The sequence below is a fragment of the Mastigoproctus giganteus genome, chromosome 6 (assembly GCF_048544385.1).
Source record: "Mastigoproctus giganteus isolate SK-2022 chromosome 6, ASM4854438v1, whole genome shotgun sequence".
Taxonomy (NCBI): domain Eukaryota; kingdom Metazoa; phylum Arthropoda; class Arachnida; order Uropygi; family Thelyphonidae; genus Mastigoproctus; species Mastigoproctus giganteus.
The window spans coordinates 120503689-120516817 of NC_143580.1; the positions used below are offsets into that span (position 1 = coordinate 120503689).

General features: G+C 36.4%; 1 protein-coding gene across 2 annotated transcripts in view; it reads left to right on the forward strand.

The window, feature by feature from the left end:
* Window positions 1-13129, forward strand: part of Ube4A (Ubiquitination factor E4A) — a 523714-nt gene that overhangs the window by 63916 nt on the left and 446669 nt on the right. For both annotated transcript variants that reach the window (XM_090376475.1, XM_090376476.1), the window contains exon 5: window positions 438-599. In XM_090376475.1, the coding sequence (XP_090232601.1) occupies window positions 438-599 (162 nt within the window). The remainder of the gene's footprint in view (window positions 1-437; window positions 600-13129) is intronic.

The window sequence follows — 13129 nt, forward strand, 5'->3', positions numbered from 1 at the left end:
ATCAAAACTTAACAACAAAAAAAAAAAAAAAAATAGAACAGACAAAATTTTACCAACCTTTTTATTAAAAAGACTATTGTATTTGATAATGCATTGGGAATAATATATACATCTATAAATTGGTAGTTTATGATCATAAAATGCATAATGTTGTCTTGCTAATCCAAACATTTCAGTAATTTGAACATCCCTTTGCATTAACTAGTTTGGATTACTGCAGTTGCACTGTCCCCACTCCCAAACCCATCTAACAAACTAACTTTTTAAAGATTATATTTAACCACCCTGAATTATTTTTGGGTGGTTAAATATAATCTTTAACCTCTTGTGAATGTACAAAAATCAGTTCTATAATAATTTACATTTTATTTAAAGGTTGAGATTTATTTTGTTTGATAATGTTCAATATAATATATTTATATTCTTGTTATTTTCAGGTATTATTTGAAAGGCTAATGTTAGAAGATCCTACACATAATACTGTACTAAAAGAAATCCCTTCAAAATATCACACAAATATTGGAGGATCAGAGAAAAACATTGTTTGCTTCCTTTTTCACTGCTACTGTAGATTAAAGAAAGTACCACAAAGTTTAAAGGTATGTTGTTTAAGCAGAAACATTTATACATGTACATATATATCATAACAAAATACATCATTTAAATAAAAGAAGAAAAAAAAATAAATATATTTTATGCATATCATGACAAAATAAGTCTGTTTTTGTTGGAATAGAGTGTAAAAAATAAAGTTGTGTTAAGTATTGATAGAAAATTTAAGTTAATCTGGTTGAACACACATAATGTAATTTTTAGTAATTTAGATGAGTACATGTAATAAAATTTGTGACTTACAGCAAATTTCTTTTGTGTTGTTTTAGTTATGCACTTAATAGATATCTGAAAGTAAAAATCTTTTATATATATGTATATACAGTAGAGTGTCAATAATCTACAGTAGATTATTGACATCATCATCAAACTGGGACTGGGGGTAGTTTGGACTCCCGATTTGTTCAGATTTTCAAAATTATCAAAAATACTGTTCTGGAGACTAAAATAAAGGTTTAGTAGTTTAGAAATAAAGACACTGGCTTTAAAATCTGAGGGGCCACCTAATTTTTTTAAAATCCAGTGCCTTATCACACAACAAAAGTCCAGGTATGGGTTCTCCTAAACTTTGTCTCTGTGAACCACAAATAAACAGTATCTTTGAGGGATGGGTCATTAGCAGTTCTCATAGTTTCCTTTTTTTTTTTGCACCATCGGAATCAAGTTTTGATGCAAACTTTAAAATTTTTTTTTGCTTGCCTTTTTTTACTGTTTTATATTTTCAACCCAGAACAGAAATATCAGATTACAAAGTGTTATGTTTACTTAGTAATGTATTATATATTAATTGAGCTATGTACACAAGCATAAATTTATTTTTATTTTGCTAACCTGTCGATAATTTCTTCTGACTTTCACATAATTTAATTTTGTTAAATTAGCAAGGAAAAAAAAAGTTGTAAATTTGTGCTTTATATCTTCATTTTTATAGGCGATGGATAATAATCCTCTGATTTTAGCTTATTAGAATTGACATTTAATAGAATCAAAATTCAATTCACAAAGGTGATCACAATAATCGGCACTAATAAAATAGAAGAAAATAAAATAAAATGTATAATAAAAATAATACAAAAAAAATAATAATAATAAAATAAAAAAAAAATAAATAAAATAAAAAAAAAATAAATAAAATGAAAAGAAGGAAAGTAGTGGTGCTCCTAAAAAAAAAAAATTATAATAATAAATAAATACATAAAAGAAAGAAAGTAGTGATGCTGCTAAAAAAAAAAAAAATAAAAACGAGAAATAAAGCACTTAATTTTGTCTACGGGCCAAGGAAAAATTTCACTTCTTTGAGGATTTGAGTTTATATAACCATTATTAAAGGAGATCTAACCAGCTGTGTATCAGCAGGATCATTGTGCTGCATCCTGTTGAGATCTGTTGACACTGAACACCTTCGAAGAAATAGGGCTTGAGTGAAAGCCTGAAGAATCAGATATGAATCCGAGCTTTAAAGCAGAGACAACTCCTGTCCTGGTTGAAAATTAGTAAGTGCATGAATAGGAAGTCTGAGATCATCATACAGGGAGCAATGATACAAGATGTGATCCCAGCTCTCTGGTGATCCACACGAACAGAGGTCTGTTTGAGATAAATTGAACCTAAAAAGTCTCTTGTCCATCGATCCATGTCCTGTCAACAGGTAGGACATGAATATGTCCATGCAGAACCACAATCGAACACGTCTATCAAGGAGAAATGAAACTTGTGGTATAAATTTTCTTGTTGTTGCACCAACGGGAGCTGTATCCCATCAAGACTGCAAGATATTAACCAGCTCGTTCCACAGTCTCCTTCTTTCTCTTTTAGTATCATATTGAAGGTTGATGGTTATTCCAAGAAATTCGGTCTGTCTGGTTTTTCAGTCTGTATAACATCCTCTGTAAGTAACTTGCAAGTCTAAAGGTAATGTTCCGGCTAGTACTTGCAGAGCTTGTGTCGAGACTGTCCTACATGCCTTAACTATACATCGCAAGATGGTTCTCTGTAAGGAGGCGAGTTTTGCTTTGAGCCATGCCCGGTGAAAACACGCACCGGCAACATACGTGACCAGAGGGAGGAAAACTGTATTGTAATAGATCCTTAAAGTTTTTCTAGAGAGAGACCCCATTCAACATGAGACACCCTAACAATTGCACCAGTAAATCTATGTATTTTAGATGATAAGTTTGTCAAGTGAGGAATAAAATTGAGACTGGAATCAATTACCACTCCTAGAACCTTGTTCTCTTTAACTATGGGAGACGAATGTTGTTGATCTTGACCAACGGAGGAGAGATATCCAACTTTGATCCAAGAATCATCATCTTTGTTTTTGACAAGCTGATTTTAAGCTTATTGGTCACAGTCCAATCATAGAGATCCCGGAGAACAAAATTTGCGGTAGTTTCAAGATCGACCCTAGAGTTACCATTTACCAAAATGGTGAGATCGTTTGCATACGCTATTATTTTGACGTTATCGAAAGATCGGGAGAGCCACTGCTGCAGCACCATGTTCCATGTAAAAGGACCCGACAATTTGTCGGCGCCCTCTAGATACTGATCTTGATACTTGGCTATGTTTAGCCTTGACTATTATGGTTTTATTGGCAAAGTAATTATGGATTAAAAAGTAAAGGTGGTTGGAGCACCTAGCCGATCACAGACGCTCCAGAACGCTCTCCCACCAAAGGGAGTCGAATCAATGAAAACAGCCATGGTATATTTATGTACCGAGTTTTGAACTGAAGAGACAAAGTCCACAAAAGCATCCTCACAGGATCGTCCAGGACAGAACCCATATTGACTCCTTGAAAGCAGATCCTGTTCTACCAGAGGTTATTCAATCCAATGGCCATTAGTCATTCTAGCAATTTACCCAAATTAGCCAGCATTGGCCTGTGCGATCTAGCCGCTCCAGAAGGCTTATCCGGCTTTCTGATCAACTTAACTAGAGTGACCTTCCAAATTTCCAGAAAAGTTTCTTCCTGAAGGCATCTGTTGAATAAGTTTAGAAGAACATAAGGTTTTAATTTCACGATTCTGATAATAAAAATGTTTTCTACAAGATCTAGTTCTGGGCACTTCTGGATATTAACTTTATGTGAGACAGCCAGCAGTTCATCCAACGTAAAAGGTTCGGTGGTTGTTGAGGACACATAATATTCATTGTCTGATTGGATTTTAGAATGAACAGCTAAGTCTGAGGTAGGATCATCCAACAGAAAAAGAGCATCTAAGATTGCATTTGCAGAATCATGCCAGTTCAATGTTTCAACGGAGTCTGCCACAATTGAGCCAAATATGTTAGAACTAAAGGTCTTTCCTCTAACAATCTTGTATAGAAGACCCCATGGATTAGCATTTCCAGAGGTGGGAACGAAATTCATCTACGTTTCACACTTTTGAGAGGCAGTGCCTTCACATAGCTTTTCCTCAATGAAGAATACTGCTAAAAACGATTAATGTCGGCTTGTGGCCAGTCTCTATGCCTTTGATAATTTGCAAGTTCATCAAGCCCGTAGAAGCTCATTGAACTTGCCTTCTTAACTGGGATAACTCCTGCGTCCACCATGAACACATCTTCTGATTAGCTCTCTTTTTCCTAGAAGACTTATATGACGCTTTTATTATAGCATTTTGAATATAGTTCACTTGTTGAGAAATAGGTGAGGTTTCAAAAGAAGCAAGTTTCTGTTTGTCAAGGTCCAAAAGAATGGAAGAGTCAAAAGCATTCCAGTTAATATTTCTGATGGAAAATCTTATTAATTCTGGCTGTGAGAAAGTGTATGAAGATGGAATGGCAGAATCAGGGAAAAGCATATAATAGATGACTCTATGGTCACTGGTACACCAGTCTGTATACACAGTCTAAGCCCAAATCAAAGTGAGAGTTTGTCATCGTTATATCTGTATTAGATTCTCCTGCATAACTTGAAAAAGTATGAAAAGGTGATTAGGCTTGTTGTGAATTGAAAAACAATGATTAATTATGAACTCCTCCAAGAGAAGGCCATTTGCATCTGTAGGAGAGCTGTGCCAAAAGTTTGATTTTATGTTGATGTCCAATGATGTCAATATATTACTATTCGGTCCCAAAGTATTTATCACAGTCTCAAGGTAAGCAAGAGAATGATTAAAGTCCTCCAATGGAGGGCAGTACAGATTGTGTGACAAGAACGCAGGTAGAGAACTGAGTGCAAAATCCATGAAGAACCGTGACGTCTAAAGAGTCATTAAGAATTAATATACGAGATTTAGGATTCTGGTCAACAGGTTGTATTATTCTCATTTTTAATAAGTAACCCAGGATTTTAGGCTGTGGTCCAGACTGGATGCGTGCAAAATAAGACTCTTGTATAGTGACAATGTCAATACAATTTGTCTCGGCAGAAAGCCTAATCTCGTCAGCTACTGCCCATGTATCTGCATAATCCTCAGATGGCCTGTTTCCCCTCACAGGCGAAACTGGTGTAGAACCATGTAGAGAAGTAGTGTTTTTTACATTATGTACAGAGTGATGAGCCAAATTACTCATAAGCAGTCCTTATTCTTGTGGCTTCTAATGCTCTTTTATATTCAGGACATTCACTGTCCTTTACAGAATGGCTGTATTCCCATTTACATTGCTTGCAGTTTGCGCAGCAAGCTGCCTCTTCCTTATGAGGGCACTCAGAAAAAACATGACCACTGCAGGCACAGTACAGTGACTGCATGAAGGGGATTTGTGGGAACAAAACTATGTAGTGTGCCCATATCCTAAGCAGAGGTAACATTTTGTTACAATTGTAAACCGAAGAAATTTGTGAGAACTCCAAGATAAGAAAATCCTTTCTTGTGACAGAAGATATTTGTACATTCTTGGTGAGAAGCTTATTACCCAGTTCACAAGTGATGAAAATCGTTCACGGGTAGTAAATCTGAGAGCAGTTTCCTGTTTACATTCCTCTAAGGAAAATCCATTGTCAACCAAGTTTTCACATGAAGATTTTCGATTATTTCGTCTCTAGTTAAATCCTTTGAAACGTCATAAATAAGAAAAGACTGGTTTCCCATGCGAGGGCATCCGAGAGCAACGCCAGCCGCAGTAAGAGACTCAGAAGCAGATAAATTTTCTAAATCTGTCTTGGTAGCAGTTTCTGTAATAACTCCTTTATTTCGTATCATGCGTAAGGAATTAATTTTAACAGTCTTAAGATCAGACTTGAGGGTTTAGTAACAAGATTTTTAACATCGCTACTTGTTTTGCACCCACTGGTGTCTGAAGCCCAAAGAATGAGAACATTATCAGTTTTAACTTTCGGTTGTCCAGTCTTTTGTACCGAAATTCGAATAGTGTCTGCATATGATCTAGGAAAAGGAGAAGCAGGTAGTAACCCAGGTAAGTATATGAATCCACCTTTTCAATTACTGCTCCTTCAATGATTATATCCATTTCTGTTGCATACTTGTTCATCATTACTTTTGTTTTAGCCATATTCATCTTTAGTCCGAAATCCTTGCTAACTCTGTACAACTGATTAAGGTTTACCTCTGATTCTTTGGGATCGTGGCTTATGATCACAATGTCATCTGCAAATCGTAAATGGTTTAGGTACTCTCCGTTCACATTGACCACTTTCTGCAACCAGTCTAATCTTCTGAAAGATTCCTCAAGAGCAGCAGTAAAAAACTTTGGAGATATTGTGTCTCCTTGTCGAACTCCTTTCTCAATTTTAAATTTGCTACTGCCTTTGTCTAGTCTAATGAAGGAGGTAGCATCCTCATATACAATCCATTCTGGTTATTTGGGACACATCTGGGACTAGTGAATTTTGGCCCGATTAAGCGGCTGCCCCAATTATCCGAAGTTTCACGTAAATAGTTAAAAATACAATGTAACTCCCCCCCCCCTTTACAATTGATTCACTGTACAATCAAATCACGTTACGATGAACTCACCATTGTAAAGTTCCATTCACTATACGATGTGTAGTAAGCCCCGGTCATTATGATCATGTTTGTGAATTGCATTTTAATTCTATTAAACAGTGATTCTAATTAGAGAAAATATGAGGAATATTATCCACAGGTTATAAAAGTAAAGATATATTAAGCACAAATTTACCGTTTATTACCTTACCAATTAAAAAATACGTGAAAATTGGAAGAATATACGTGATAATCGGAATAATTCACACATACTGTAATATGTACATATGAACTAGTTGACATTTCTGTTCACTGACATTTGTGGGCGGGGGTTAAAATTTAAAACAGTAAAAAGATAAGTAATCAATAACAAAGAACACGGCACACAAATTGCAAGTAACACGATACGTGCAAGTGAGAATGGGGTGATGAGTTACAAAGCTTTAAAAATAGGATTGAAGAGAAGATCTGAAAATTAATTTTTTTATATGATTGAAGATTTCATGGAAGTGTAACCTCATTTCACCATAATAACCCACAGAATTCAGAATTCCAGCTGTCGGTATTATCGCAAATTCAGTAAATCGCTCATCGGTGAAGATATTCTATCTTCACCGATGAGCGATCTCACGTTGTAACAGGCCAAGTTCAGTTTCTGTGCATGGCAGCCTGGTCGTACCCAGAGATTCTTAACACCCTCTGCTTTCACTCTGATCCTCTCACTGTTGTATTTTTACTTATGGCATGGTCCTATCTATTTTTGGATACGAGGTTACTGTCCGTTTATGATAGATTTCACTAACAGAAAAGCCCAATAAACAGGTGACTGCTAATTTTTTTTTTTTTATTGTTTTATGGTTGTGACCCCAGAATTTCGACCGAACCACGTGGTACCGTCGGAGACAATCGTAGGGTAATTTCCAGTGCTGTGGTCTCCTGCCCCAATTAAAAGGCATTTTGTCCCAATTAAGCGAAGTAAATACCCTGGCTATTTTCTCAATTGGTTTCTGTTTTTTAAGATTTGCCCCAAATAAACGGCTGCCCCGATTAACCGGCGGCCCAAATAACCGGAATCCACTGTATTTTCTTCAAAATCATAATGTATGGGGTATCTATGCCTTGTTTTCCCACTGCCCGAAACATTGCCTTTTGCTGTATGGAGTCAAATGCCTTTTCATAATCCACAAATGCCAGGCATAATGGTGTTTTATATCCATTTTTATTCTCCAATAGCTGTGATATTATGTGACGGTGATCTATAGTTGAGAATCCTATCCTAAAGCCAGCTTGCTCTTTCGGTTGATTCTCATCAAGTATTCTTTCTAATCTGTTAGTAGTGACCCTTGTGAACAACTTGTAGATGTGGGATAACAAGGTAATTGGTCTATAATTTCTGATTTACCTCCTTTCTTATGCAGCAAAACTATGATTGCATTATTCCACTCCTTGGGCGTTGCGCCTCTTCTAATGCATTTTGTAAAGAGTTTTGCCAGTTTCTGTGTCATATCTCTTCCTCCCAATTTTAACAACTCTACATTAACTTCATCTTCCCCTGGGGCTTTCTGATTCTTCATTTTCTTTAAAGCATGTTTACCTCATCAGGAAGAATATTGGGTATGTTGTATGTATTGCTAATTTGTGATCCATCTTCCCCACTTCTGGCATCATTTCCTCGCTCCTTGTGTAATTCTCTATAGTAGTCTTCTGCTATTTGAATTATGCCTTCTCTGCTGTTTATAAGTACATCATCTCTATTCTTCAGTTTCAGTATCATTTGTCTTTCTGCATTACTGCTGATTTAAGTTCTTTGTTTTCCCTTAATGCTTGTTCTACCTTTTTTGTGTTAAATCTGCTTTTATGTCCTCTCTGAGTCTCTTTCTAATGGCTTTGCATAACTCAGTATACTCAATTTTGTTCTTGTCAGTGTTTATCTTGCTCTTCATTTGTCGTCTTTGGTTCATCATGACGTGTTTCTTGACTAATTTTTTCTTCTTTGGATTTATTTTTACCTATAGATTTCTTGGGCTTTATCACTTTCAGAAAGTTGTAGTATTCCTCGTCATTATCTTGGTCCTGAACAGTCTGCAGAAGCTCAAACTTGTTCTTAAGTTCCAGTACGTACTGCTTTTTCTCCTGTTCTGTTATCTCAGAGACCTTCATATTATTTACTTGAGTCAGTTTTTTCCCTTCTTTTCTTACATCTATATTAAGTGTGCATCTTTACCATTCTCTGATCACTTCCAACATTTACCTTATTCATTCACGATATAGCTTCTGTTAGTGAGGATGAAGTCAATTTCCATATCCACTTTCTGTTCACCTTTTCTTGAAAAAAGTGTTCATTACTGACATTCCTCGAGATTCTTCAAATTTCACAAGTCTTTCATCTCTTTCATTTCTTTCACCAATTCCAAAATTTCCTATAGTTGCTCTTTCTGCGCTGTTTTGTCTCTTTCCAACCTTAGCATTAAAGTCACCCATAATGATAGTGTATTGGATTTTCTGCTCATACAGAAGACTCAATTTCGGTGTACATTTCTTCAACTTCTTCATCATCATGGATAATCTTTGGTGCATAAATCTTTATAACCTTTAGCTTGTATCTCTTAGAAATCCTGAGTAGTAGTCGACACAATTGATGCACTTTTGAATTCCAAAATGTTGTTTTTTATGTTTTTATGGAGCAGAAAGCCAACTCCACCTATGCTCCTTTCATTGTTTCCATTGGTGTACTTCAGATTTCCACTTGATAAACTTATAAGTGATTCATTTCTTCTTCTTGTTTCAGCCAAACCAATGATATTCCAATTCACATTTTCTGATTCCTTTTCCAGCTGTAATATTCTATCTTCACCGATGAGCGATCTCACGTTGTAACAGGCCAAGTTCAGTTTCTGTGCATGGCAGCCTGGTCGTACCCAGAGATTCTTAACACCCTCTGCTTTCACTCTGATCCTCTCACTGTTGTATTTTTACTTATGGCATGGTCCTATCTATTTTTGGATCCATATTTGCTGGTATATTTATAATTTGGATGGAAGGCATTTCAAGCATTCAGGCCTAATGGTGCTGACTAGCAATTTGGTATGCTAGCAGTAGCCGGTTCACCTATTTTTTTCTTTTTAATGTTAAATTCTAATTTTAATAGTTATATATTAAATTTGTTTGGTCTTATAGCTGAAGAACCATGTTGAAAAAAACAATAAAATAAAAATAAAAGAGCAATTTGAAAAGGAATCTTAAAGTGTTAGGGAGAGAATGGAAAAATTACATTCATCCATTTGGCCATCTCTCCACTACTTTTTTGAGGGCTTTGAACAGACAGATAACCATACAAAATGAATGACTCATGCACATATGTATGTGAATGACTCATGCATATGCAAATGTGCCAGAGCTTGCAAAGCAGCAGCAAAGGGTGCAGAAGTTTATATATATGTATGTTTTAATAAATAAGACCGTTAGGTGTGAAGATGGAAGTTAAATTACACAGAATGCTAAAAGGAAAAGGATAGCAGAAATATGAGAAAATATAGGTGTGAAAATACTATATGTTATGATGAATTAAGTAAAATTATAGGCTGAATTGTAATGCCAATTAGAGAGGAGGGACCTGTAAAGTAAAAATGATTAAGTCAAAATGATAAAATAACAAAATTAATGGTAGCTGGCATCAGATAAGGGTGGGTAAATTTGGCTCTAATTCAAAAAGGGTGTAGAGCAAATATGCAATTAAATCTGATGTTAGCAAAAGTAAATATTGATACATGATCAGGTATTTCTTTAGGGGACTACACCTGATCATGCATCAAGGACTGTGTATCTAAACTTGTCCATAACTGTGGAAGAGAAGAAATTTAAGGATAAATAAAGTGAGATTGAAAGCGGAAAGCAGTATAACACTTACCGATAATGGTATCAAATCCACGTGTTACAAATTGAACGAGAGGTCTTTTTTATTTAACCAAATTTAGTCGATTTATTAATCAATTGTTATATTAAATTATCTTCTATAAGTAGATTATAGACCTAGTCAGGATCCTTAGTTTATTCTAAATTGAGATAGCGAGATTTTGGAAGCTAATCAATACTTACAAGTCCGTAGAAGTACCGTTCGTGAATTCCCGCCATTTTTACACGATAGCATAAGCTTAGTGTAGTATAGTGCATAATATAATATTGTCAATTAATCAGTAAATCTATTAATCTTGATAAACTTTATTGTCAATTAAATTGTACTTTTAACTTTATATATATATAACGACTTAATCGTAACAAATAATTAATACAGAACTATAGTGGTACACGTGATACGGAAGTTATATAAAGGGAACTCGTAGAAAACACTAGATACCGAAAAAATAAATATAGCGTTATAACTGTTTTGGGATATAACTTAAGGATTTTAATTTTGTTTTGAAATTTTATTGAATTAAATTGGAATCATGACTCAGACCAGAGCAGCAAAGCAAAAGGCTCAAGCTAATGGGAGTGCTGTGGTTCAGGGGAGAACTGAGGGGGTCTGTTGCCCTCTGAATCACAGTCTTTTAAAATGCACTGTTTGCTTGATGTTTGCGGAGCAGTCGGGTATGGGACATGATACTGCCAAGTGGGATGTCTTTGTGTGTGCACGATGTAAGGAGTGCAAGGAAATCAGGCGACAACTCAGCGTTGTTATGGGCCTTTATGAGAGCTTGAAGGACAGGGTGGATGCCCTCGAAGGAAATAAATTGAGGGGCCCATCAAGCTCTCAGCTGCCCACATCAACGCCAGAGCTTGCACTTGGTCATCAGGCAACACAGAGGCAGCCCCCTAGGCAGAATGCGCTGGTCCCACAGGAACTAGTAGTTGTTGGTGACTCTATTGTCAGGGAAGCGGGGAACATGCTTTGTAAAAAGGATAGGTGGAATAGGACCAGGGTATGTCTGCCAGGGGCAAAGGTTGATGACGTTGTAGAGCGGATATCATCTTTTAAGGGCACAAAAGGTGATATAGTTGTACACGTTGGCACAAATGATATTAAGAGTAGGAGACCGGCGGAATTACTTAGCAAGTACAGGTCACTGTTGAAAAAAAGCCGTGAATTAGGGTTCAATTTGAAAGTGTCTACAATTCTGCCCAGACACGATAGGAGGGAGTATATGATGAGAGCCTTATCGATCAATTCGGCCCTGGAGGGATTGTGCAAGGCTCAAGGGGTAGAATTTTTTTCAGCCTGGACTGTACTTGTTAACAGGAGAGATTGCTTCTACAGGGATGGGATACACTTAAATAGAAAGGGTGCAAGAATTTTTGCTGATGCTGTCGAGGCAGAGTTAGGTGGGTCGGAAAACTGCTAGTTGGGGGGGGATACAAGGACTAATAGATTAACAGTAGCCACTGGCAGAGGTGAAAGTGATTCTTGCACTGCTTCTATTGAAATGAGCAGAAGCCTGAAAAACAAGATGCAGGATATTTCAGAGACTGCTGGGAGTCATTGCGGTACAAGTAAACACATGGGTTGTGTTTGGGTAGCTAGGAATAGAAACAGGTGCATGTATACCTGCGTGTATACCAATGCTATGAGTTTGGTAAATAAATTTGATGAATTTGAGGTATTGCTCAAAACATCAAAGGCAGATATTGTTGGGATATCAGAGACGTGGTGTCACACAGATATAAGGAATGCAGAACTGGAATTTGGGGAATACAATGTGTATAGAAAGGATAGACAGGACAGGAGGGGAGGAGGGGTTATGCTATTAGTTAAGAAACACATAAAGTCCAAGGAAGTGAAGCCAGTCGACATTGATGGACAGGGCAGTGTCGAGTCAGTTTGGTGTGACATAAGCATAGGGAAATCAAAATTGAGAGTAGGAGTGTGCTATAGGCCAAATGACTCTGATGAGTATAATAAGATATTGTAAAGGGAAATACTGGGCCAGTAAATCATAGAGTCTTATAATGGGGGATTTTAATTTCCCAGATATTGACTGGAATTTGTGGGTTGGTCACTCACACACTAGCAAGGCTTTTGTGTATTTATTGGATGATTGTTTTCTACATCAGCATGTTCGTGAGGAACAAGAGGGAGCAATACTCTTGATCTGATTATCAGTAGTGATTCTTCATGCATTAAGAATCTGCAGATAAATGAACCACTAGGTGGCAGTGATCACAGTGTGTTGAAGTGGGATTTACTCAAGGAGGTAACTACCATCAGAGGTAAAGGGAAGGGTTTTTGTTTTCGTAAAGGTGGCTATGATGGTCTGAGACAGTATTTAAATTCTATACAGTGGGACCAACTGATGATGTTACCAACAGCAAACTCAAAATGGGAAGCATTCAAGGAACTAATCTTGGAGGATGCCAGGCTTTACATACCAACTAAGAAATATTGTTCAAGGTTTAGGCCTAAATGGTTGTCAGATGAACTAATGAGACATGTGGCAGAGAAGAAAAATGCATGGGATACATACAAATTAATTAGTGACATGGAAGCCTATGATATATATAAGTTGGTCTGTAACCAAGTCACAAAGGAGATTAGGCAGGCAAAGACAGACTACGAAAAATCCTTGGCAAAGGATGCAAAGAAAAACAGAAAAGAGTTCTTTACCTATTTAAACTCAAGAAGGAAA